This window comes from Macaca thibetana, chromosome 3 (assembly GCF_024542745.1).
Source record: "Macaca thibetana thibetana isolate TM-01 chromosome 3, ASM2454274v1, whole genome shotgun sequence".
NCBI classification, from domain to species: Eukaryota; Metazoa; Chordata; class Mammalia; order Primates; family Cercopithecidae; genus Macaca; species Macaca thibetana.
The window spans coordinates 152943732-152969694 of NC_065580.1; the positions used below are offsets into that span (position 1 = coordinate 152943732).

Genomic DNA, 25963 nt, shown 5'->3' on the forward strand with positions numbered 1-25963 from the left:
CCCAGCAAAGTCACGCAGACGGAGCCCAGCTCCCCAAGGTTGTCTTTCAATGGGAGGGGGTGACCCAGTGTTTTCCCAAAACCCAGCACGGTCCCCGGGATGCGTTCTCCACTAGGGTGGGCTGGGCAGGATCGCAGCCCAGGCTCCCAGAGACTTCCGGTGACACATCTCACAGAGCTTCCTGTTTCGGCCCAGATCAGAAACACCACGAGACGCTCGAGGAGGAATATTTTAATACTTCTGCTATTTGGCCTCACCCAAAACCAGGAAGTGCAGGGAGTCGTGAAAATGAAGAAAATGATCAGAAGCTGAGGACCAGGCCGTGCCATCCGAAGACAATCCTGAAATCTGTCTCCAGGCCCTGCCCTGTCCCTCCCTCTCTGCCCCTAGCAGGAGCCCCCTTTTCCCTTGGGGCCAAGAACCCAGGCCACCCAGGGTGCACGAGACCCACCAGGGAGGCTGCAGCAGGGGACAGAAAAGGCTGGCATGAGGGGTGGTTTCCATGTAGGGAAACTGAGTCAGCAGCCATTCCAGATCAGAGGTCCTAACTGGGTCAGGTGTGTGGGTGTTGCACCGTCAGCCAAGACCACGGCCCACCTCCTCAACAGCTGGGCCCACGCCGTCGGGGGGCGTTCCACAAGACTTAAAAAACCGTAACCCAACCCCGAGGAGGTGCCCTCTGAGGTGGGGTATCCCACGCTAGAGTCAGGGTGACCTGAGGACAGGCCGGGCACATGGGGCCACCCTGAGTAAAGACGGGGGGACCCAGGAGGGGCTGGGACTGGCTAGGATGGTGGCTGCTGTGTGAGAGGGCATCTGGGACCCCAGCCTGCAGCCCCTCCTTGTCTCCTTGTGAGCCATGGGGCCTCAGGAAGTGCACCCCATTCTGTGCCTCAGTTTCCCTCCTGGGCTGAACTGTGTCCCCCACAGCCATGTGTTGAGGTCCTGACCCCCGGACCTGTGAGTATGACCTTAGTTGACCCCAGTATCTGTGAGTGTGACCTTATTTGACCCCAGGACCTGTGAACGTGACCTTATTTGGAGGCAGGGTCTGCACAGAGGTAATGAGGTTAAAGCGAGGTCAGCCGGGTGGGCCCTGACCCACCCAGACACACAGAGCGAGAGCAGGCCACACGACATGGGGCCGAGGCCGCGGCAGCACTTCCACCAGCCAGGGAGCACCGAAGACCTCAGGCCACAAGGCCAGGAGCGGCCTGGGACAGACCCCTCTCACGGCCTCGGGGGGCCAGCCCTGCCCACACCTTGATCTTGGGCTTCTGGCACCAGAGCCGGGGAGGGGGACTCTCTGCTGGTTTGGGTGTGTGGTGATTTGCCACAGCAGCGCTGAGTTGCCGATACGGCTACGATGCACGTCTGCAGCGACGGCTAAATGAGGTAAAACGGGTACAGAGTCAGCATGTGGTGGGCACGCCCTCAGAAGAAGTGGTGGGAGTAACAGGGCCCTGGAAGGTTCCAGAAAGCCTAAAAGATGGGAGAAGAACGTGAGTTGAGCTCTGGGATGGACCAAAGAATTCCAGAAGGGGTTGGGGGCACCAAGCCTGACCCGGGGGCTCCTCTGAGCAACCCCAAACCTCCCAGACACCCACGAGCCGCCCTGGCTCTGGGCCAGCACTGAGCCCCGACTGCTGACAAATCGAGGGCCCGCCAGCCCTGTGCACTCACTTGGAGCTGCACAAGTTTACAGCGCGGTCCTGTGTGTGACCGCACTTGGTCCTCAGGAAAATTCAGTGTGTGTGTCCCAGCCACAGCCTGAGGACCGGCAGTGTGGGCCCCCCACAAGCCAGATGCCACATGGCAGGAGCAAACTGCCAATCCTCCCCTCTGCCCACCAGGCCGAGGCGGGAACCGGGACAGCCAGAGTGCCTGGTGGCCCTGGACTGCCACCACCACAGGAGCGGGAGCGCCCGGCCAGCTCCAGGCTTAGAGACGACGCCCTCCCAGCTCCTGCCAGCTACAGGCTCTGCATTTGCCACCGAAAGGCTCTGCTGCACTCAGCACCCAGCCTGTGTCTCTAAATGACTGGCTGCTGTTTGTTTTTCTTGTGGCTGCGGTGGTTTCTAAGAAGGTAACTCACACTTCAAGGCAATAAAAATAGTTACTAGTCATGCCACACCTGCAGGCTGGGACCTACCGGACCTGGTCCCAGTGGCTTACACATGTGCATAGAAACACACATCACACATGCCTATGTGCACACGCGTGCACACACACCTGCCTGCCCACAGGTGCGCTGTGCACCTGCACACACGCATGCACGGATACACACATCATACATGCCTATGTGCACATATGTACAAACACACCTGCCTGCCCACAGGTGCGCTGCACACACGTGCACGGACACACACATCACACATGCCTATGTGCACACACATGCATACACACCTGCCTGCCCACAGGTGCGCTGCACAGCTGCACACACATGTGCACGGACACACATCTCACATGCCTGTGCACAAACACACCTGCCTGCCCACAGGTGCGCTGCACACACGTGCACAGACACACACATCACACATGCCTATGTGCACACGTGTGCACACACACCTGCCTGCCCACAGGTGCGCTGCACAGCTGCACACACACGTGCACGGACACACACATCACACATTCCTATGTGCACACCTGCGCACACACGCAGTTCAAGTCCTCGCAAGCCCCATGAGCAGGAGTCACAGTGGGCATGTGATTTGTCTGAGGTCCCACCGCAGGAGAGGCAGCTGCTGAGCTGGAATCAGGTACTGGGCCTGGCTGGTCAACACTGCTTGTCTGGGCAGTGAAACTCCTTCCTCATGAGGCCCTCCAGGCAACTCGGTGGCCGTGGGAAGAAGGCCCTGCCCCGCCTTCCCCTTGCCCCTCCCGCAGCACCAGCTGCTGCACTCCTCTCGCTGGAGGCCTGCCAAGTCGTCATCAGAGATGGAATCTGCCCTGTCAGACGTCAAACCACGCCCTCAGGGCCCTGAGATCAGGTCCCCAGGAGGGGCGGGGCAGGGACTGGCTGGAGTCCTGGTAGCTCTGAGCTCCGGGAGAGCAGGGTCTGCCCGCTCTGGGATGTCTGTCCTTTCAAGGCCAGGCACCTAGTCCTGGTCGTCTGGGTCCACCCGGGATGACCCTGCTCTATTCCTGCTTCTCCCAAGCACCCGTGACCCTGGGCAGCCCGTCACAATCACCTCCCTGGACAACCCACACTACAGAGGGCACCGCCCCGTTCCCACCACAGCCTCAGGCAGCACTGGCACCCACAGCAGGGGCCGCCCTCACAATCTCACACCGCAGGAGCCTGGGTGTGACGCTAGCCAGGCTCCCCAGAGGCGGCTGTGCTGGCCCAGGCAGCCCCATCTCTCCAGGACCCCACTGCTCCCCGGGTCCAGCCCAGGCCCTGCATTCGGCAGCTGCTCCATGAAGTAGTAAAATGAGAATATGCACAGGGCCCACACTTAGGGGACTCCTGTCATGTGGTGTCCAGCATGGCTCACAGGTGAGGACAGCAAAACCACCAAGAAATGACCCAAGAGGCCAACAGCAGCTCCCTGGGAAGGCCCAGCAAGAAATCCCCACAACCACCTCACATCCATTATGATGCAGCCACAAGAAAAAGTGTTGGCAAGGATGTGGGGAAACCGGAACCCTTGTGTAGCGCTGCTGGGATGGAAGATGGTGCAGCTGCGGGGAGGACAGGAAGGCAGTTCCTCAAGTCAGAACAACCGCATGACGCGGCAATTCCACTTCCAGGCGGGTACCCAGAAGAACCGAAAGTGAGTCTCGGAGACACACCTGGCACCCACGTTCACGGCAGCATTATTCATACCGGCTACAACATGGAACCAGCCCCGGTGTCCATCGCCAGAGGAAGGAACACACAAAACGTGGCCCACACACACAGTGGAATATTTTTCAGCCACAAGAAGGGAATTCTGACACATGCTACAACATGGACGGGCCCCGAGGACATGACGCTGAGTGAAATGGAGACATTTTGTTAGTGGCTTGAAACAACCACCACTGTATTTGCTCACAATCCTGTGAGTCAGCCGTTTGGTTTGGGCTGGTCTCCTGGCCTGGTCTACCCAGGCTGCCCCCGCCCCTGAAGCCACTTGGTGGTTGGTGCCGGCCAATGACCCCGTGGTGCACACCTGACCGACTTCCTAGGTTCCAGCTCCTCCCCTCTAGGGCAGCCTCTGGGCCTCAGCGTCGGGGTGACTGAGGCTGACGGAGACGGCACCGTCTCCTCCACGGCTGTGCCCAAGGAGGCTGCCAGGCACCCATCTACACGGCAGCACAGTCCGAAGCCAGCCAGCCCCTCCCTCAGCCCCCACCCACGCCTTTCTCACCATGGCTGGAGGCCCCAGGAAAACAACACAGACACAGGGGTGGGGGGCACTTCCAGACCCAGCAGCAGCCTGGAAGGATTTCCGCAGCCACACCGCATTCCTGCAGGGAAACGCTCGCAGCAGCCAGGGTGAGTCCTGGAACCGTCTGCCCTGCTGGGTGCCTGTTCCGGCACCAAGTCCTCCTTGTGTTTTAGAGCAGGTTAAAAGTGATATCATGCCCAATCCACACCTAGGCATTTGGTATTCCAACTGCAGAAAGTTGAAGAAACAATCTTGAAAGAAGCCAGCAGAGGGTTGGGGCGGGGTGGGGAGGAACACCTAAGCTACAGAATAAGAATACATTTGGGCTGGCGCGGTGGCTCGTGCCTGTAGCACTTTGAGAGGCTGAGGCGGGCGGATCACAAGGTCAGAAGATTGAGACCATCCTGGCTAACAGGGTGAAACCCCATCTCTACTAAAAATACAAAAACTAGCCGGGCGTGGTGGCGGGCGCCTGTAGTCCCAGCTACTCGGGAGGCTGAAGCAGGAGAATGGCGTGAACCTGGGAGGCGGAGCTTGCAGTGAGCCAAGATCACACCACTGCACTCCAGCCTGGGCGACTGAGCAAGACCCTGTCTCAAAAAACAACAAAACAAAAAGATACTTGTGCTACCCATTAGCAAGCAGTTCAGTGTTATTTGAAAGTGGGCTTGAAATAGTTGGAAATGTGTATCACAAAATCTAGGGTCACCACTGAAAACGTGAAAAAGTATGTCTAAGAAAGAATAGAAAACAAAATCATAAAATGGTCAATTAAAACCACAAAAGGCAGAAAAAATAAAAAACAAAAACAAAAAATAGAAAATAGGAACAAATACGGTAGATATTAATCCAACTATATCAATAGTGACTTTGAATGTCAGTGGTATAAATGCACCAATTAAAAGATAGAGATTGTCAGAATGGATCAAAAAATAAGACCTAACTATATATTATCTACACAAAACCCACTTTAAAAATAAAAACAGTGGTTGGGCACAGTGGCTCACGCCTGTAACCCCAGCACTTCGGGAGGCAGAGGTGGGCAGATCACTTGAGGTCAGGAGTTCGAGACCAGCCTGGCCAACATGGCAAAACCCCATCTCTACCAAAAATACAAAAATTAGCAGAGTGTGGTGGCGTGTGCCTGTAGTACCAGCTACTCAGGAGGCTGAGGCAGGAGAATTGCTTGAACTCAGGAGGTGAAGGCTGCAGTGAGCCAAGATCTCATCACTGTAGAGATGGGTGGCAGAGCAAGACTCTGTCTCTAAATAAATAAATAAATAAAAAGACACATGTAGATTAAAAGTAAATGAACAGAGGAAGAAATACCATACCACATTAATCACAAGAAAGCTGGAATAGCTATATTAATTTCAGAGCAGACTTCAGAGCAAAGAAGCTTATCAGGGATAAAGGGGGGTATGCATAATAAGGGGTGTGGAGTATCTTTCCATTTTACTTCTTTGACTTATTAAAGTTTTATAATTTTCCTCATAGATCTTGTACATACCTTGTTAGATTTCTACCTAAGTTGTGTATTTCAGAGTTGCTATGTCCTCCTGGAGAGTGTGGTCTTCCCAGGGAGCTGCTGTTGGCCTCTCGGGTCATTTCTTGGTGGTTTTGCTGTCCTCACCTGTGAGCCATGCTGGACACCATGGGACAGGAGTCCCCTAAGTGTGGGCCTCGTGCATATTCTCATTTTACTTCTTTATGGAGTCGCTGCTGAATCAGGGCCTGGGCTGGACCCGGGGAGCAGTGGGGTCCTGGAGAGATGCAGCTGCCTGGGCCGGCAAAGCCTCCTCTGGGGAGCCTGGCTAGCATCACACCTGGGCTCCTGCGATGTGAGATTGTGAGGGTGGCCCCTGCTGTGGGTGCCAGTGCTGCCTGAGGCTGTGGTGGGAACGGAGTGGTGCACTCTACAGCATGGGTCCAGGGAGGTGATTGTGATGGGCTTCCCAGGGTCACGGGTGCTTGGGAGAAGCAGGAACAGGGCAGGGTCATACCAGGTGGACCAGGACAACCAGGGCTGGGTGTCCAGCCTCGCGAGGACAGACCTCCCAGAGTGGGCAGACCCTGCTCTCCTGGCGCTCAGGGCTATAGGGACTCCAGCCAGGCCCTCCTGGGGACCTGGGGACACGGTTTGGACATCTGATAGGGGCAGATTCCAACTCTGATGACTTGGCAGGCTCCGGACTTACTATAAAGCTACATTACTCATGACAGGTGCTGGCAAAACAGACCAATGAAAGCAGAGAGAGAGCCCAGAAACAAACCTGCATGGAGAGTGAACTGGTCTGTGACAAAGCAGCAAAAGCAATGCAATGGGGCACAGTCTCCACCAAATGGAGCCAAACAATGGGGCGTTCACATTCCAAAAATGAATCCCAACACATGCGTTCCACCCCTACAACAATTCACTCAGAATGATCACAGACCTAAATGTGAAATGCAAAACTATCAAACTCCTAGAAGATAACACAGGAGAAATTCTAGATGACCGAGGGTTTGGTGATGAGTTTTAAAAACACAAGACTGAACCCAGTGGCTCCCACCTGGAATCCCAGCACTTTGGAAGACTGAGGCAGGAGGATCAGTTGAGCTCAGGAGTTTGGGATCAGCCTGGGCAACACAGTGAGACCCCATTTCGTTTCTTTTCTTTTCTTCCTCCCTCCCTCCCTCTCTCTCTCTCTCTCTCTTTCATAAGGGGAGAAAAATAACAATCCAAGAAGAAACCAGTGATAAACTTGATTTCATTAAAATTAAAAACTGCTCTGTGAAGGCACTGTCAAGAGAATAAGAAGACAAGCCCCAAACCTGGAGAAAATAACTAGAAACGAGATATCATTAAAGGATTACGATCCAAAATTTACAAAGAACTCTTACAACTCAGCAAAAAGAAAATGAACAACCAATTTAAAAATGGGCAAAAATTCTGAGCCAATACCTCACCAAAGAAGATATGCAGATAGTAAATAAGCCATGAAAAGGGGCTCAGCATCATATGTTACTAGGAAATAGCAAATTAAAACAATATATCACTACACACCTATCAGCTGGCCAAAATCCAAAACACAAACACCACCAAATGCTGGTGAGGACGTGGAGCAACAGGAACGCCCATTCATTGCTGGTGGGAATGCAAAATGGTGCAGCCACTTGGGAAGACAGTTTGGCAGCTTCTTGTAAAACTTTCACCATATGATCCAGCAATCACAAAGGAGCTGATAATGTATGTCCACACAAAAACCTCCACACAGGTGTTTATAGCAACTTTATTCATAAATGCCCCAAACTGGGACAAACCTAAGATGCTCTTGAGAGGGTAAATGGATAAACTGTGGTACAGTCAGACAATGGGATATGATTCAGCACTAAAAAGAAAGAAGCTGTCAAGCCATGAAGACACATAAGAGGAAATTTAAATGCCTATTACCAGGCGAAAGGAGACAATCAGAAAAGGCCACATAGTGCATGAGTCCAACCACGTGACATTGTGGAAAAGGCAAAACTGTGGGGACAGTAAAAACCATCAGTGGTTATGGGGGTGGAGGGTGGGGGAGGAATGGGCAGAGCCGAGGGTTTTCAGGGCAATGAAACCATTTTGCATTCTCTGTAAATGGCGGATCCATGTCCTATATTTGTCCGAATCTACAGAATGGCTAACACCGACAGTGAATCCTAACGGATGCCACAGACTCGGGGTGATGACGCGTTCGCGTGGGTTGGTTGCCTATAATTAATGTGTGCTCTGCCAGGGTGGGGCGGGGGTGATGGTGAGGAAGGCTGTGCATGCGCGGGGGCAGGGAGTGTGTGGGACTCTCTGTACCTTCCGCTTCATTTTGCCATGAACCTAAGACTGTGCTAGAAAATAAAGTCTATTTAAAACAAAACAGAAAAGGTGATGTTAAGGGAGCCCTAGAGGAAGACGCTGGCCAGCAGTAGGTGGAAGGGGCCTGGGGGCGGGCGGGCGCCAAGGTGGCATGTCAGGTCCGTGAGCCTTGAGCCTCACAGCACGCGCCGGCCGGCTCATGCCAAGAGCCCACCACCCTCAGGGCCCAGGCCTGGCCAGGGAAGATGGAGGGGCACCCATGAGGCCCCCATCCTCTCTCCTGACGCTCCCAGTGCAGTGGGGAGATAGATGGTAAAACTGTGCTACGTGTGTACTCACAGACCTCGAGATCTGCGAGATGAGTGGCCCAGGGGCCCCTCCTCAGCCAGGGCATGCGGGGAAGTCCTCTCTGCAGAGTGACACTGAGAGCTGAGAGACAAGGGGAGCCAGTAATACAAAGAGGGGGGCTGGTCGTCCCAGGAGGGAGGGATGGAGGGTGTCAGGACCAGACATGGGGAGGAGGCATGAACCTGGTCTAGGCACAGGAGAGGAAGGGGGTGGCTTGGACAATGTTTGGAGGCAAAACCCATAGCTGGGTAGAGGGAGGGGCAGGGAGACATAGGCGGCTGGGACCAGTTTCCTGTGGGGAGCTGGGCACACAATGGCCCCCAAGACAGAGACAGGAAGAAGCGTGTGTGGGGGGCCTGGTCTGGACATGCTGAGTGGGCGGTGCTCCACTCCAAGTGTAGTGCACAGAGAAGGGCTGGAGTTCGAGGCCTCCTTGGGCAGGGGTCTGGGACAGTGAGGAGCTCGGGGGGAGGAAAGGGAAGGAGCAACATCCAAGAGAGCCTGGAGATCAGGGTGGAAGACAACCATCCCCAGGTAGATGAGGGACTGGGAGGGACAGTCAGACCAGGTCTGGGGAGAAGACCAGGAAGGAAGAACAGGTGGGAATGGAGAAGCAGCTGGGAGTGGTGGGGGAGTTGGGGTTTGAGTGTCGAAAAACTGGGAGTGGTGGGGGAGCTGGGGACTGAGTGTGGAGGAGCTGGGAGTGGTGGGGGAGCTGGGGACTGAGTGTGGAGGAGCTGGGAGTGGTGGGGGAGCTGGGGACTGAGTGTGGAGCAGCTGGGAGTGGTGGGGGAGCTGGGGACTGAGTGTGGAGCAGCTGGGAGTGGTGGGGGAGCTGGGGGCTGAGTGTGGAGGAGCTGGGAGTGGTGGGGGAGCTGGGGGCTGAGTGTGGAGGAGCTGGGAGTGGTGGGGGAGCTGGGGACTGAGTGTGGAGCAGCTGGGAGTGGTGGGGGAGCTGGGGACTGAGTGTGGAGCAGCTGGGAGTGGTGGGGGAGCTGGGGACTGAGTGTGGAGGAGCTGGGAGTGGTGGGGGAGCTGGGGACTGAGTGTGGAGCAGCTGGGAGTGGTGGGGGAGCTGGGGGCTGAGTGTGGAGGAGCTGGGAGTGGTGGGGGAGCTGAGGGCTGAGTGTGGAGGAGCTGGGAGTGGTGGGGGAACTGGGAGTGGTGGAGAAACAGAGAATGAAGACAAGATTATTGGGGAATGGGACATGTCCACAGCTTGAGCTCTGGTGAACCTGGACAGGAGGTAACGAGGTACCCTGGAAAGAAACCAGAGGGACAGAGCAAAGGGGCGGGGTATGTGGAGACCAGGGGGGGCTTCAGGAGAGGATAGCCCAGACTCTGATGGCGCCAACAGGAAGCAGCTTGGTGGGGGGCCGCCCCCCCGGGGTCAGCCCCAAAGACAGTTCTGCCACGCCCCCTGGTGGCAGCATCTGAAGTCACAACCATGTTCCAGGGCGCACAGGCCGTGGGAGAGGCCTCTGGGATGGCAGGAGGGCCTGGTCCCTGGAACCATGCATGTCACCAGCACCCCTCCCTCCCCATGGCCTGACCTTGAACCCCTGGTTAGCTCCTGTTCCCACTGGGCCTCTTGTCCCCTTCCTTGATCACTTTATGCATGCTTGGCACTGCCATCCTCCTTCCCAGCATGTCCACACCCCCACCACTGCTGGGGGACTCCACGGCTCACCGGGCCACGTACTGGCTGCCTCCACTCCACCTGAGCTCCAGGACGAAGGCATGCTCATGACAATGCCCTTGGTACCTGAAGGTGCCTGGCACGCAGCAGCCACGGAGTCACTGTCCAGTGAACCCAGGACCGAGCTCTCCTCCAGTGAACCTGGGACCAAGCTCTCCGGTTCTGTCACGGCCCCTCTGTGGGCTTCCCAACGTACCAAGATCTATTTCTAGGGCTCGGGTTCTGGTGCTACACTGCTCAGAGCTGAGTTCCAGTCAAGCCCTACAAGCTGCAGGGCCCTGGGTGGAGCAAAGCCTCATCTGCAAGTGGGGACACTGAGGACTCCCAGGACCGCCTGGGCTAAGGGCAGACGCAGGTGAGGACAGGCCTGGCCCAGCAGAAGCACCTGAGTGTGGGGTGCCACACTGGATCACCTCAGAGAGAGAGAGAGAGAGAGAGCACGTGCGCGCGAAGGCGAGTACACAGGTGTGCAGCCGGGGCCTGCACGGGGCTGGGAGGTTCTGGGGACAGTGCCGCCGTTCCAAGCCCAAGGGATGGTTTTGCATGTTTTCTTGGTGGAAACCCCAAAGTGCATGCTTGTAATTGTGCACGTTTCATGCACTCACGCACACGTGAATACACGTGTGGTATATGGTGCACGTTTCACGCAGTCACGCACACGTGAATATACATGTGTGGTATATGGGTACCCCCACCACACAAAATGTGTCCACACCAGCCTATGAGAAAGGGGAGGAGCCTCACCTTACCCGGGACGTGGGAAGCTCCTCTGCTGCCCGGGCCAGGGTAATCCTGGCCCCAAGGCAAGTGCTGTGGGCGTGGACACCTGTGAGGCCTTCCTGAGGCCTGGCCTCGGTGGGAGGAAGGCCACTGGTGAACCCAGCTCCCACGGAGGAAGAACCAGAAGCATCAGGCCAAGACCTGATGTGGGGTGCACCGGGGCCTTCCTGCCTTACCCATGGGTCCCCCGCACCCTCTCAAGGTGGTGGAATGAATCTGCTGATTCCACGTGGTGGGTGGGGAGGCCAAGGGGGTGTGGTGGGTAGAGTGCAATTGAGAGTTCGAGTCTTGCGGGACCAGGGGCCCCGTTCCAGGCCCAGCAGCCAACACACAGGGAGGTGCAAACCAGACCACACAGAACAGCCGTGCCAGCAGCCAGAACGGGCGTTTCCCACACCCCCACCCCAACGCTGGGCAGTTCCTGCCACTCACCCAGCGTGGGGCCTCTCAGGCTGGCCTGGCCCTGGCTGCTCAGGCAGAGACAGATCCAAAAGGCAACAGATATGTGACACTGAGTGAAGTGTGCAGACACCTGACTCCCATCCCAAGTGCTTTCTCCCCCAAACCATCCTGCATAGACAGATGAACGCAGCACAGTCAAACGCCAACACACTTTATTTCCCTTCGGATGCGTCTGCAAGCTTCTGCCACACCTGAACCCACGGCCTGGCACCAACGCTACCATCACTCCCCAGAGGTCAATCTCGGAGGCTGACGTGCTGCAATTTCCCTTTCTTCCTGAAAATTAAGAGAACTGAGACTAATTGAAGAAACCTCACTGCCATTCCTCACCCAGCAGTCTCAGCAGGCCTGAAACGTGGCTCTGGGAAGTTGCCACTTTGGGAAGGCATTTATTCTCTGTGGCTACAGGGATTGCCTGCTTTAGAAACCCCCTTACGCCGATTAACTCAAAAGTCCCTTCAGAGTAGAGAACCAACCTTTCACGGTCCATAAATGTGGTATTTCTGGTTTCCTCATCAGGAGGCTTGCAAACCTAAAAATGTTCTTCCTTCCAAAAACTAACCTGAAGTATAAAATCTCGGACGGCAGAATTTTCTGTTTCTGGAAAAGCTGGTTGCGATTTGTTTTTGGGACACAGTGAGGCAAGTCCCTGTGGCAGAGAACGAATTGGCCCCTCGGCCTCTGTATGTGAGAGCAGCCCAGCAAAGCCCAGGAAGAAACACCCACCCAGGCCCTGCAGCCACCCTCCCTACAGAGAACGCCTGCAGGGTTCAGCAAAAAAAAAAAAAAAAAAAAAAAAAAAGGGCCTGCCAGACCCCCAGCTGGACGGAAAGCAGCTGACAGCACCTCAGCCAGAGCGTGAGGCCAAGTCCTGGCACCAAGCTGGGACCCCGTCCGTGCGCGTCACTTTCCAGTGAGTTCCAGCACCTTCTGCACCATGGCCCCGATCCCGTCGTGGATGTGGTGGAGTGCCGCCTGGCACATGAAAGCTGGGGTCGTGACCACCTTGTTTTTCTGGTCCACGTGAGCTTCGTGTGCAGAGTTATGGAAAAGCCACCGTGCAGGGACCCGAGGGACTTTCAGGTATGCAGCCCCGGCCCCTGCCCCACCCTCACCGCACGTCCTAACTTTGTTCTCAGGTAACTTGGAACAGGAGAACTTGCTCCTGGTGCAGTCTGTGCTGGCAGGACCCCGCTTTCTGTATGATTGATGCTGCTGAACAACATAGGAAGGTACCTGTTCCCAACTGACATGCATTCTAGAGGAAGGAAGCAGCGGGGAAATTCCAGGGAACGGGGCAATGCCCTCAGGGCACCTTTCATGCCAGCATCACACAGGCCCAACACCCACACATGGCCACGAGCTGCCCCGCCATGGGGGCGCACACATGCCTGGGTCCTCACAACCACCACCGGAGGCAGTAGCAGCGCCTCCACTTTTCAGAGGAAGAACTGGCAGTGAGGGAGCCGGTCCTCATGCTGCGGGGAAACAGGCAACAGGGCAGCAGGCGCACAACCGGAGCCGGCCGGCCAGACCTGAGCCTCCCCAACGCCACGCACCAGTGGCCAGGCCTCCACACCAACCAAGACATGTGCCCCCACCTTCCTGCAAGCAGTCAGCGACGTCGGGCCAGCCTTGCCCCGTGCTCCTGCCCGGCAGGAAAGCCGCAGTGGGAGACGGGCCTGACGTCGGAAGCTGCCTGTGAGTAAAAAGCTGCCCCACTGAGAGGAACTGCACCCTCCAGAACAACAGCTGCGGGAACCGGGTCCATGCTGTACTCATTCTAGCACCTTCCGGCACCCCGGACTGTTCTGTTCTCTCAACTGGGCCCACATGGACATTATTCCAGATCCAGGCAGCGCCTCCCAGGAGCCTTCCTCCAAATCTCCCTGGGAACAGCCCCACTGGTGCTCTCGGTCCATCGTCTCAGAATCCAGGGTACACACCTCAACAGGAGGGGCCGGGGGCTGTGAGGCTGGCTAGAATCACCTGGCTATTCAAACTGGCCTGAGAACTTCCACCCAAATAAAGCCAGGAAGCGCCTGCCTCCTGCATGCCCAGATGCTCTCCTCCATTATCTCAGGAAGCCCCTCCCTCCTGCACACCTGGCCGCTCTCCCTCCACACTTCGCACACACTCTTTCCTCACCCTCCCCTGGGCTGGAGCATCCTGAGATCCCACAGCTTCCCCTGCAGGGTGCTACCCCCTCCCCCGAGGCAGGCCCCGAGTGTGGCTGTCTGGGGGTTGCTGAGCAGACTCAACAGTCAGGCTAGGGACCTGGACCACCTGCCAACCACGCACCAGCTGGGCCGTCACAGCCATCTGCTTAACACCCGCAGACATATGGCCACGGTGCCCACCAGGGGAGGCCCCACAGGGAGAGCAGCAGGTGCAGCTCCCAGTGAAGAGGCCGCCCAGAGGCGGGGCGTCCTTATGCACGGCTCAGGGACAAGCGCAACTGCGGGCCGGGCCTGGCTACCAGGAAGGATATGGCCACTTCCTTCACGAAGTGCTTGGCACCTAAGGCCTTGATGGCTTCCGCGGTCCCAGCGTAAGGCCACTTGCCACCTTCCTCCTGCTCATGGCCCACGGTGACCTCGACTCCTCTGAGCACCTTGGCTGCGAGGACAGGCGCGATGCAGCACAAGCTGAAAGGCGAGAAGAACACGGGTCAGACGGGTGCGGGACCCCAGGCTGCACGGCCTGCAGAACAGAAATGACCCTCGCCATGACCCCAGGCTGCCCTGCCATGGGGGCCCTGCTGTCCCTGCCCGCTGTGAGCCTGGGCTGCCCGGAGGCTGTGGCCCATGGGATGTGGTGGAGGCCGCACCAGGTGACTCAAGGCTGAGTGAGGTGTCCTCAGCCCCACTCCCCACCCAGCACTCCCTGCAGGCACTCAGGCACCAGGCCACGGAACCCTGAGGGGAGCCCCCAACAGTCACGGATGAGCCCCAAGCCCCAGGACACCCCAGACTGGCGGGAGTCCCGGGCTGCCGAAGTCCACTCACAGAGCAGGTAAAGGCGTGCGGCTGCCCCAGCCCTGAGTTGTGGGATGCTCTGTGACCCCAGGAACAGGTATCACAGCTGCACTGACCAGCCACACCAGACCCCCTTCACAGTGGAGGCACAGCGGGCCAGGAGCAGCCTCACCAGCCTCCGACCTGCAGCGCAAGTCTCAGCAAGTGCAGGCTGGTGGCGCATGCCCGACCCTGACACGCAGGCCACAACAGCTCCACCCGGGCCCTAAAGCTGAGGGTCCCGCCATGCCCACCCCTGGGTCCTACTTCTGCTTCACCAGGAACCCCTTCCTGCCCAGCCAACAGAGGCCCCTCTGTGTGCTAGGCACCGTGCTCACAGCAGCGCCTTCAGCGACCTGTGTTGTCCACACCTCACGGCCACCCAGGGGCAACAGTGGAAAGGGCACGGCCTCATCAAACAGCAGCCCCATTCCCTGGCAACCTGTGGTGTGGCCCACAGCTGTCAGGCCCCATCCTGCCCCCAACACCCCACACCTTGGCCTGTCTTCCTTCATCCCTCCTCCCGCCGTCTATAGTCCTACCCACTCCCAACAGGCCCAGGTGGAAACTGCTACCATGGGCTATAACAAAACACTGTTAACAACACATGTCACAGCCAGGCACAGTGGCTCATGCCTGTAATCCCAGCACTCTGGGCAGCTGAGGCAGGCAGATCACCTGAGGTCGGGAGTTTGAGACCAGCATAACACGGCGAAAACTCATCTCTATTAAAATTACAAAAATTAGGCCTGATGGCAGGTGCCTGCAATCCCAGCTACTTGGGAGGCTGAGGCAGGAGAATGGCTTGACCGGGGTGGGGGGCTGCAGTGAGCCGAGATCACTCCAGCCTGGGCAACAGAGAGACTCTCTCAAAACAAACCCACCCCTCAAAAGTGCATGTCCTAAAGCTGAAGCAACTTCTGGCTGCCTATGAGACGAAGGCCCCCTGCCGCCCACCGAGCAGACAGGAAGTCTGGGAAGCAGGGTCTCAGGGGCTCCTGATGCTGTGTGCAGCCGCCTGGCCATCAAGTGCCAGCTACAGATACCACAGCATCTCCTGGCACAGCCGAGCACCCACCTCGACTACTGCATTCAAGGAAAGGGTCCCAGCACTAAGTAGCCGGGCCGCCTAACAGCCCCTGGCCGGCCACGCAGGCCTCTGGCACCAGGTTGAGGGGTGGGTGGGGCCGGCTGCAGGAGGGACCTCAAGGCAGGCTGACATGGAAACTGTGTGCCCAGCCACAGAACCACTGCCACGCCCCTCTCCGCTTAAGAAGGGAACGCTGCAGCGGGAAAGGATTTAGGTTTCCTCAGGCAAGAGAAAAAGCCTGTGGGTCACCGTGCACGGGAGCCCCATGGCCAGACCAGGGAGCAGACGGGCTTGCGCCCCACGCCGTTTCCAGGGGAGCCTCGTGGCTGGACCGGGGAGGAGACGGGCTTGCGCCCCGTGCTGTTTCTAGGGGAGCCTCATGGCCGGACCGGGGAGGAGATGGGCTTGCACCCCACGCCGTTTTCAGGGGAGCCCCGTGGCCGGACCGGGGAGGAGACGGGCTTGCGCCCTGTGCTGTTTCTAGGGGAGCCTCATGGCTGGACGGGGGAGGAGATGGGCTTGCACCCCACACTGTTTTCAGGGGAGGCATGTTCACCTGCCGGAGGGCTATCTTGTTTCACCGACATTTTGAACCAGCCACAAAAGAAAGGGCCATGGGCTCCTCCCTCTGGGCGCTCATCCCAGGAACGTTTCTCTGACAAGGACGGGATCCCAAGGTGGGGACCGTCGGCGGTATCTTCACCTGGGCTGTGTGCGCCTGTAGCAGGGACCTCCTTCGGGAGCTCTGAGCCTGCACCTCTTCCTGTGGCTCCGCCATGTCACCCGGGACGGTGACCAGGCGGGTCCTTAAGTGATTGACTGTGGGTGGGGAGGGTTTTTTTCCCCAGCCCTGCTCAGAGAATTCTGGTAGAGCCTTATCCTTGTTTGGTTAACAGAACCTGGTAGTGAGCGGCCATTGCACGTGCCTCACAGATGTTCATCAACACAATTGCGGCTCTCGCCCTGCTCCAGGGATTTCTCCAACTGGGGACAGATGCCAGCACCAGATGCAGCTGAGACCCGGACAGCGCAGCACCGGGTTCCGGGACCACCAAGGAGCCGGTGCGGGGAGGCTCGTGGAAGCATCACACCTGCCACGGTGGAACCCGGCCTTGCTGGGTCACCGTCACTCATCTGAGGGTGACTTCCCGGCTGCACACGGCAAAGAGCACACAATCCCTGCAGGGCCGTGACCCGCCACGGAAGCCAAGGCGCTGATGGAGTGGGCACCCACCTCGTGCTGCCAGCCTCAGGATCCAGGCTTTGTCTGAGCAGGGGCAAAGGGGCATGGTCGGCTGTGGTTCCCCAGGAGGGAGGCTGCTGGGAGTGGACGGCATCAGGGATGGTGCACGTGCTGTAGTGACTGACCAGAAGTCAGCGGGGTTGGGGATACTGTGGCTAAGGAGCTTGGGAGAAGGGGTCTGGTAAAGGCTAGGGGTCCTGAGAGACTGCCTACGGATGCCTCTGGGAGCTGAGAGAATTCCAAGTGTCCGCTAGGGAAGTGGAGCGTACCCTTTCCTTCCTGTTAAGTCACCAGTGACATCGCGTGAAATCCCCTCAGCTAAAACAAGAAAACCAGCTGTGAGTTTTCAGGATCAGTGGCAGCTCCTGGCTGGGTATGGAGGCCACAGGCCCATGCACCCTCCTCCCTCACTGCCCGAGGCCTGAGCGGCGGTACATACCCGATGGGCTTCCCGGCCTGGTGGAACTCCTTCAGGACACGCTCCACTTCTTTATTAACTTTGCAATCTTTTCCGTCCACGGCAAACGTGCTCCTACCGGGAGAGAAAAGGCCTCCTCAGACAGCCTCACAACCAGGGTCTACTCCTGGGGGGCTTCCTAGGCACAGCTCCAGACCCTCAGTCAGCTGCAGCAAGAGACATGGGCATGGCTGCACATACGCGCGTTTGATGTGAACACCTTTTCCTGTTTTTTAAACAGCAGCACAGAAAGCAGGAGGATCAGGAAGGGTGGAGCAGGAGGCCACCAGGCCGAGAGGGCTCACGCCCTGGAACCTTCTGGAGCAGCTGGCGGAACCCAGGCTGCGGTGCTGAGACTCAGACACCGGTATCCGGCTCCTGACTCCCATGGCGCTTGTCAGCTTTCTGTTATGATGTTGGCTGTGTTGGGCCTCGGGCAGCCTCTGACCTCCTGCCTGCCTTTCACCTGCCCCAAAGCAGGACTGTAATGTTCCCCGCCTTTCTCCTGAGAGGGTCCCCCACTCCCTGGGGGAGAATGCTGACGTCATGTTTCCCTGAGCACTGTAAGCCACTCCAGCAAACGGGGTTGTGGGAACCCCAACTTCAGTGAAGTTAATCGGTCAGTTCCAGAAGCTCAAGGCTGGTCACCGGTGTGTGTCGGAGGGCAGTCTTGGGGACGGAGCCCTCAACCCGTGGGGTTGGACGCTGCCCCGGGTCCATACTGTCGGAACTGAATTAGAAGGCAGCAGCGACCCCTGCGTGGTGCCTGGGGAAGACCCTTCAAAGCCGCTCACAGGAGCCTTCTGTGTAGACGGCTGTTGTGGTGGGAGGAGGAGAAACACGGTGTGTGAGTTTTTCCTCAAAACAAAGGGGCCGCAAGAAACTCCAGAGCTTCTGGAAAAAGAAACGCAATCGGCCCCCAGGCATAACAAGCACTCTCGCTCCAGTGACCATGAAACAAACGCAGGTTTACCCAAGACACCAGCATCCACACCTAGGCCGAGGAGCAGGAGCTGTGGAGGGCACGCGGGGCGGGGAAGGTCTCTCCACCCTGCCCATGGGGCGTGTGTTTGGCAATGCCACCAAATCTACAAGTGGACACACCTTCCCACGAACGCCACCCCCGGGCTCTACGCCACCGCTCACGCACCCCAGTCCTCCGCCCCAGCATTTTCCACACGGCTTTGCTTGCAGAGTACTGGGAATCTTCTGGAGGCAGCGGGTGTTCACCGTCCCCACGGGTGACTGTCTCAGAAGGTGGGGAGCGGCCACGGCTGCAGCTCGTCAGAGCGCACTGCACTGTGAACACGCAGGGCAGGCTCTCCCAGAACGCGCTGGACAGGTCAGTGAAAATGGGAGCTTCGCCCAGGAGATGTGGGCTCAGACCCACGGGCACATCGGTCCCAGGGTCCATCAACACCTTGAAAGCCAAAAGCAAGACCCACTGACCCCCGAGAACCGCCGCGCGCCTCACGCCGCCTCACTGCGCGCATCTCACTTTTCCGCGCATCTCACTTCTCCGCGCATCTCACATCTCCGCGCAACTCCACCTCAGGCCGCGCATCTCACTTCTCCGCGCACCTCACTCCGCGCACCGCCACCTCACGCCGCGCACCCCCACCTCACTCCGCGCACCTCACTCCGCGCACCGCCACCTCACTCCACACACCGCCACCTCACTCCGCGCACCCCCACCTCACTCCGCGCACCTCACTCCACACACCCCCCACCTCACTCCGCGCACCTCCACCTCACGCCGCGCACCTCCACCTCACGCCGCGCACCCCCACCTCACGCCGCGCACCCCCCACCTCACGCCGCGCACCCCCACCTCACGCCGCGCACCCCCACCTCACGCCGCGCACCCCCCACCTCACGCCGCCACCCACACCCACCTCCACCTCCTCCGCGCACCCCCACCACCTCACGCCGCGCACCTCCACCTCACTCCGCGCACCTCACTCCGCGCACCGCCACCTCACGCCGCGCACCCCCACCTCACGCCGCGCACCTCCACCTCACTCCGCGCACCTCCACCTCACTCCGCGCACCTCACTCCGCGCACCGCCACCTCACGCCGCGCACCCCCACCTCACGCCGCGCACCCCCACCTCACGCCGCGCACCTCCACCTCACTCCGCGCACCTCCACCTCACTCCGCGCACCTCACTCCGCGCACCTCCTCACTCCGCGCACCGCCACCTCACGCCGCGCACCCCCACCTCACGCACGCCGCACCTCACTCCGCGCACCCGCACCTCACTCCGCGCACCTCCACCTCACTCCGCGCACCTCACTCCGCGCACCGCCACCTCACGCCGCGCACCCCCACCTCACGCCGCGCACCTCCACCTCACTCCGCGCACCTCCACCTCACTCCGCGCACCTCACTCCGCGCACCTCCACCTCACTCCGCGCACCGCCACCTCACGCCGCGCACCCCCACCTCACTCCGCGCACCTCACTCCGCGCACCCGCACCTCACTCCGCGCACCCTCACCTCACTCCGCGCACCTCACTCCGCGCACCGCCACCTCACGCCGCGCACCGCCACCTCACTCCGCGCACCCCCACCTCACTCCGCGCACCGCCACCTCACGCCGCGCACCGCCACCTCACGCCGCGCACCCCCACCTCACGCCGCGCACCCCCACCTCACGCCGCGCACCGCCACCTCACGCCGCGCACCGCCACCTCACGCCGCGCACCCCCACCTCACGCCGCGCACCTCACTCCGCGCACCTCACTCCGCACACCTCACTCCGCGCACCTCACTCCGCGCACCTCCACCTCGCTCCGCGCACCTCCACCTCGCTCCGCGCACTTCACTCCGCGCACCCCCACCTCACTCCGCGCACCTCACTCCGCACACTCCCACCTCACTCCGCGCACCTCACTCCTCCGCGCACCTCACTCCTCCGCGCACCCGCACCTCACTCCGCTCACCTCACTCCGCGCACCCGCACCTCACTCCGCGCACGCGCACCTCACTCCGCGCACCTCACTCCTCCGCGCACCTCACTCCGCGCACCTCCACCTCACTCCGCGCACCCCCACCTCAGTCCGCGCATCTCAGTCCGCGCACCTCAGTCTGCGCACCGGCACCTCACTCCGCGCACCTCCACCTCACTCCGCGCGCCTCACGCCGGTGCCTCCGGGCTGGCAAAACGTGGAGGAGCCACGCCAGGGCACACAGCCACCAGCACACCCTCCAGTTGCCCCCGGGCCCTGCCACACACGGTGTCAGCAGTCAGAGCCTCGTGGACATGGCGGCGACGTGGGGACAACTGGACAAAACATGGAGCCTGACGTGGGACTGCGTGAGGCAGCACCAACGAGGCTTGCTGGCTTTCAGGAGAAGGGATTGACAGGCTGGGGCGGGGCTTCCGGTGGGAGAGGGGTGAGGGCACGGCCAAGGGCGCAGAGAAAACGGCTGGCATCTGAGGAAGGAGACCTCCGAGGTTTCGGGATAGGAAGGGCGCATTCTTCAGATGGAGACTGCCTGCCCCTCGACTCTGGATGCAGGCTGCTCAGGGCGGGGCGAGCGGCCAGTCAGGCTCCAGCCTGCCCTCGAAACAGGAGCCGCCAACCGGGGCCGGCCCTGCTGGGGCTGCCACCCACACCGTGGCACAGAAGCCACCTGCACGCTCAGACGCACTGTGGCCAGTGCTCCTGCAGGTGACAGAGCTGTCCCTGGAGGGTCAGCCCGGCACCACCTCCACCTCGCAGGCAGGGCCATGGGGGTGGTGCCAAGAGAATCTCCACAAATGTGCGATGAGAGAGAGGAGACACAGAGAATGGAAAGAGGATCTGGAACTCAAGGACGCCACCATGTGGGAGCCGGCCACGCCTCCACAGTTCACGATCCAGCTACCATGGAACCAACCCAAGCAGCCACGCGGAGGCGGCCGCCTTCTTCCTGGTCAGGACCTCCACCTAAACCACCACGAAGAAAACCAATTCCTGACGCTGCAAGGTTCCATAAGAGAACTGGGGCCGGGCACAGTGGCTCAGGCCTGGAATCCCAGCACTTTGGGAGGCCCAGGCGGGAGGGAGACTTGAGCCCAGAAGTTCCAGACCAATTTGGGCTACATGTAAGGCTACAAAAAAACAAACACAAAAACAAAACACATGGGCGTGGTGGCATGCACCTATAGTCCCAGCTATTCAGGAGGATGAGGCTGGAAGATGGCTTGAGCCCAGATCATGGCTGTAGTGAGCTACGATCGTGCCATTGCATCCCTGCCTGGGCAACAGACCAAGACCTCATCTCTACAGACAAAAAGAAAAAAAAAGAAAAAATAAAATAAAAGGAGGAAAAAGTGGGATCTCCAACGAGTAAATAGAGACTGATTTCAATGTGACGAGATCTACCAGCACAGTGATTAGATAAGAGGGAGCCCCAAACCCACTCTGACCGCTGCTGGGTCCCAGGAATGCTCAGAGACAAGACAGCAGAGAAGCAGAAAAAAAAGCACGTCTTGCTAAAATCCTAAGACCCAACCCTAAGAACGGCTCCCAAATCAGAGAGCAGTCACGTGCCCTGCCCAGACCCCTAAACCCAGAGGCTGCTCCCATCACTACCCCCTCCCATCACCACTCCATTGCCCACATCGGACAGCAGGCAGGGGCACCCCCTTCCCATCTCCACATGGAAAGTGGAAGACCTCAAAGCTCAAATACGCACAGGTTTTTAGCCGCTCCAAAGCCTCCTGGAAAGATGGCGGCATCATGGTTGGCTGCACTGAGCTTGGCCAGGTCTGTGATCTTGCCACGGGCAATCCTTGCAGACTCGGTCAAAACATTCCTGGGAAAGAGCACAGGGCAAAAAGCCTCAGCATGCTGGTGGAGGACTGCGGAGCGGGGCAGGGGCACAGCCCACAGGCGACACGCTCCACACACATGGCTCTCAGCCACACAGGGACTTACTTCCAGGTCGGCATGTTTGGTCACTACCTGGAAAGGCAACATGGGTCTAGCAACGCTAAGTCTATGCTGGACTCTTCAGATCAGCACCTCCGAACCTGCACCAAATCACGCTGAATCTCCTGCACCGTCAGTCAAGGCCCACGGGAAATGAAGTCTCTCCGAGTGTCTAAAGCAGACAGAATTCTGTGCACTCATCAGGACGGTGGGACTCAGTGGGGAAGGTAAGAAGCCAGGACTCAGGACCAGAGTGAGGCAACATGAAGGCCAGTCACCACAGGAAGCCGCTAGCCTCCAGGTGTGGGGGCCGAAGGTGCAGGTCCAGGTACAGAAGCCAGGGTCCAAGGCAGGAAAAGAAACCCCCCACTGGTGAGAAGCACAGCCCCAAGAGGCAGCGGCGGCTTCTTCCTCCAGTCTCCAGCCCCGACCTCTCATGGTCCGAAGCCAGCTGGAAGGCACCTGGGAATGGCCTGCCCAGGGCTGTCGGGCAGGACGGGCAAGGGAAGTGGATCTTGGGCCACGCAGGCCAGAACCACACACACCGCAGTAATAGACATGTTGCTGGGAACCAACAAAACAGATCTGGAGGCCAGACAGGGGAAGAAGGTGGGCAGCCAAACTGAGAAACACCACCTCTGCTCAAGACAAAGGTATGAGCAGCTTTACTCAGTGGGAAGCGATACGGTCGATATTTTCACTCCTGTGAGTACTGGAAGGAAGGCATTACTTCCAGAACAGCCTGAGCACAACTGCTCAGAGGACATTCACTTGCACCCACGACTTGGTTTAAGCTAAGCCAGCAAAAAAAGCTGCACCGTGGGAGGTGGACAAGAAGCAAGTTCCAATCCCACCCCCACCTGCTCTCGCTTTCAGAAGGCTGCCCCTTGGTGTGGTCAATCACGTGCATCTGAGGGACATCAGGAGCAAAGATCTGGACTTCGGCCCCTCCACGGCTCAGGTGCACCAGGATCCTGCACCGGGGAAAACCAGAGACAAGTCTTCAAAATCTGCCCCATCCAGATTTGTGTTAACACATTTTTAAAAACAGGATTTTAGCTAAGTGCCAGGAATAAATTCCTAATGTACATTAATATCTTACTTGCTCTGCAAAAAGTTACGGTTGGTTCCATACCAAGCCAAATGTCCCCCACAGCCCCATTCCAATTCACTGTCGGTTGGTGGGTTACGACTATGACAGACCCTCAAAAGTAGGCTATGGAGATTAGCTGGTCCCAACAGCTCCCTTTGCAAGCTGGGGTATGGGGGCCAGGTGACTCCACTGAGGGCACAGCCTGAAGGCCTGCGGGTCCCCGGCTGCTGAGTGCTCTGCCTACACCCAGGGCCTGGCTGCCCTCCTCCAGTTGATTGCTGCGAGCACCAAGAGTGAGAAGCAGCAGTGTGCTCAGAGGGCCACATGCACAGAGGGGTATGAGGGGGCTTTCAGTCGCTACTTAGTTCAATTTCTAGTCTCCCTCAACTTTCCCATCACAGATGGTGGGAGAGACACAGAGACCCCAGGACAACACTACAGGCCAGGCAGCTCCATCTCGCCAAGGGCAAGGGCAACAGAAGCTCCTCCTGGAGACAACAGCTGACATTACGTGGGCTCACGCTGGCATCCGCAATTCCCGGTGCCAACAGGAGATAGCTCGCTAAGCCCACCCACACACTAAGTCCTCACTATCCCTTATGTGGAGGAGGAAACCGTATCAGTGACTTGCCAGAGGGAGAGGTCAGGACCTGGCCCTGGCACTTGGGTTCCGCTACCCATAAGAAATCCACTCAGACACCCCAGACACAAGACCCTGTCGTTCTGCCTGGGAGGGCTCAAGCTATTCTAAGGCTATCTGCTATCCCACCAAGGCCAAAATGAAACACATCCTGGCCCTTTCCCCCAGCTCACTCTGCCTAGTGCCAACTCTAACCAGCCGGGTCGGGCCTCCTACAAAGCCACCAGCCTCAGGCCCTTCTTCATGGCCTGACACCCCTTTGCCACCACCCAGCTCTCCCCTCTCCAGTTCACCCTGAACCACATGGGAACTGCAGGCACCTGGCACTCGCGGAGGCCTCCTGCCCTACCAGTTCGGCCTGCAGTCATTTCCAGTAACATAGGCAATCAGACCACCAACCACTCAGCAATAGCTGACCAGTTACATAAACGGTAACCTGTCTAGGACCCAGAAATAACAAGCAACTGTTAACGTTGAGAACTGGATGAATGGGAATTAGTTCCCATGTGTCAGAAACATCTACAAAACATCTACAAAACTGAGCATGATCTCAGTGTTTTCAAAATGTGTGTGTCCTGAAAACAGGCAAGTGAAAAGCTGAGTGATCACCTCTAGGTGACAGTATGACACTTAAAAACTGTGCTTCCTTAGTGTCTCCCTGGGTTTTGCAAGTCGTTTTTGCTTTTTTTAGCCAATAGGGTGTTTAAAATACAAGCTCTCTAGGCCGGGTGCGGTGGCTCATGCCTGTAATCCCAGCACTTTGGGAAGCTGAAGCGGGAGGATCACTCGAGGTCAGGAGTTTGAGACCAGCCTGGCCAACATGGTGAAACTCCGTTATCTACTAAAAATACACAAATTAGTTGGGTGTGGTGGTGTACGCTTGTAGTCCCAGCTACTCGGAAGGCTAAGGCAGGAGAATCGCTTGAACCCAGGAGGCGGAGGCTGTAGTGAGCCAAGATCGCGCCACTGCACTCCAGACTGGGCGCTGTTTCAAAAGATAAAAAATAAAAATAAAATAAGATACATGCTTTCTCTAAACTGTTCAAAAAAGAGTAAGTTGCACTGGTAGACAAGCCTTCTTGAGGCCCCCGGGGTGAAGGTGGAGGACCAGCTGCCCCTGAGGACTTACGCCGAGGCCTCATGGATCTCGGTCCCATCGTAGACTCCGCATCCAGACAGCACCTGCGAGAGGAGCGGGAGCTGACCCGGGGGAAAGGGGCCGACCTGGGCGGCGGGAGCTGATTCCGGGGAAAGGGGCCGATCTGGGCGGCGGGAGCTGACCCGGGAAAAAGGGGCCGACTTGGGCCGCAGGAGTTGACTCCGGGTGAAGGGGCCGACCTGGGGCGGCGGGAGCAGACCTAGGAAGAGGGGCCGACCTTGGGCGGGGAACAGCGAAGGCTGATCTCTGGAGGTGGGAGCTGACCTCACCCGCTCCGTCCACTCACCAGCGCGACCTTGGCCGCGGGCTGCGGCGCGGAGAGGTGAATGGCTGCGCGCTGGGAAGGCGTCCGACCGCCGGGGGACAGGGACGCGAAGGCAGATGCCGCAGCGAGCCTCGAGCCCACCAGGGCCCTCACAGCCGCCATTGCGGTGAGGACAGCGGGGTCGGAAGGTCACGCCGGGACAGAGCGTGCGCACCTAACCGCCCACAAACGCGTTGCTTGTGGGGACCGCGCCTGCGCAGTCTTCGGGGCGGAGACAAGACCCGCCCCCGTCTCAGCCCAATCACGAGAGTGAGCCGGTGGGCGGGGCCGCGCCTGCGCAGAGCCTCCGGGTAGAGTTCCGGGAACCCTGTTCTCCCTCCGGTGGTGGCTGAGGGCGCGGGCTCCAGGCTGAGGGATGCTGGTGACTCCCGGGGTCTCCAGCGCCGCCCCCATCGGACGCCTCCACAGGCGGCGCGCCCTTCCTGTCATCCGCGGAGCAGCCTGGCCTCGGGGCGGCGCGCCCTTCCTGCCATCCGCGAAGTAGCGTTGCCTCGGGGCGGCTCAGCCCGGCGCTTCTTACCTTAC

At 58.7% G+C, this 25963-nt stretch overlaps 1 protein-coding gene across 6 annotated transcripts; it reads right to left on the minus strand.

Annotated features, from left to right (window-relative positions):
- Positions 1–215: 215 nt before the first annotated feature.
- Positions 216–25655, minus strand: GATD3 (glutamine amidotransferase class 1 domain containing 3). Of its 6 annotated transcripts, none has more exons than XM_050784496.1 (8): positions 25400–25653; positions 25084–25136; positions 23082–23195; positions 21986–22105; positions 17281–17373; positions 13983–14139; positions 12419–12523; positions 216–1482 (listed from the first exon to the last, which is right to left on the minus strand). In XM_050784496.1, exons 1-8 carry the CDS (start codon positions 25538–25540, stop codon positions 1435–1437), a joined length of 831 nt encoding a protein of 276 aa, XP_050640453.1. In that variant the 5' UTR covers positions 25541–25653; the 3' UTR covers positions 216–1434. The 6 variants fall into 6 exon arrangements, 5 of the variants coding, with proteins under 5 accessions (XP_050640453.1, XP_050640454.1, XP_050640452.1 ...); XR_007724233.1 differs by lacking the exon at positions 216–1482 and adding an exon at positions 11630–11767 and having other exon boundaries at positions 12338–12523; positions 25400–25652; XM_050784497.1 differs by lacking the exon at positions 216–1482 and adding an exon at positions 11630–11767 and having other exon boundaries at positions 12419–12514; positions 25400–25655.
- Between the last annotated feature and the right edge of the window lie 308 nt (positions 25656–25963).

What these genes read in the sequence shown, in the direction of transcription:
- GATD3 (XM_050784495.1), bottom strand. Translation starts at nt 25,540, where the DNA reads ATGGCGGCTGTGAGGGCCCTGGTGGGCTCGAGGCTCGCTGCGGCATCT. An exon ending in GAGATCCATGAGGCCTCGGC is followed by an intron (nt 23,196 to 25,083) that starts GTAAGTCCTCAG and finishes TCCCCGGTGCAG; the next exon opens with GATCCTGGTGCACCTGAGCC. An exon ending in TCGGGGCCATGGTGCAGAAG is followed by an intron (nt 11,768 to 12,418) that starts GTGCTGGAACTC and finishes CTTAATTTTCAG; the next exon opens with GAAGAAAGGGAAATTGCAGC.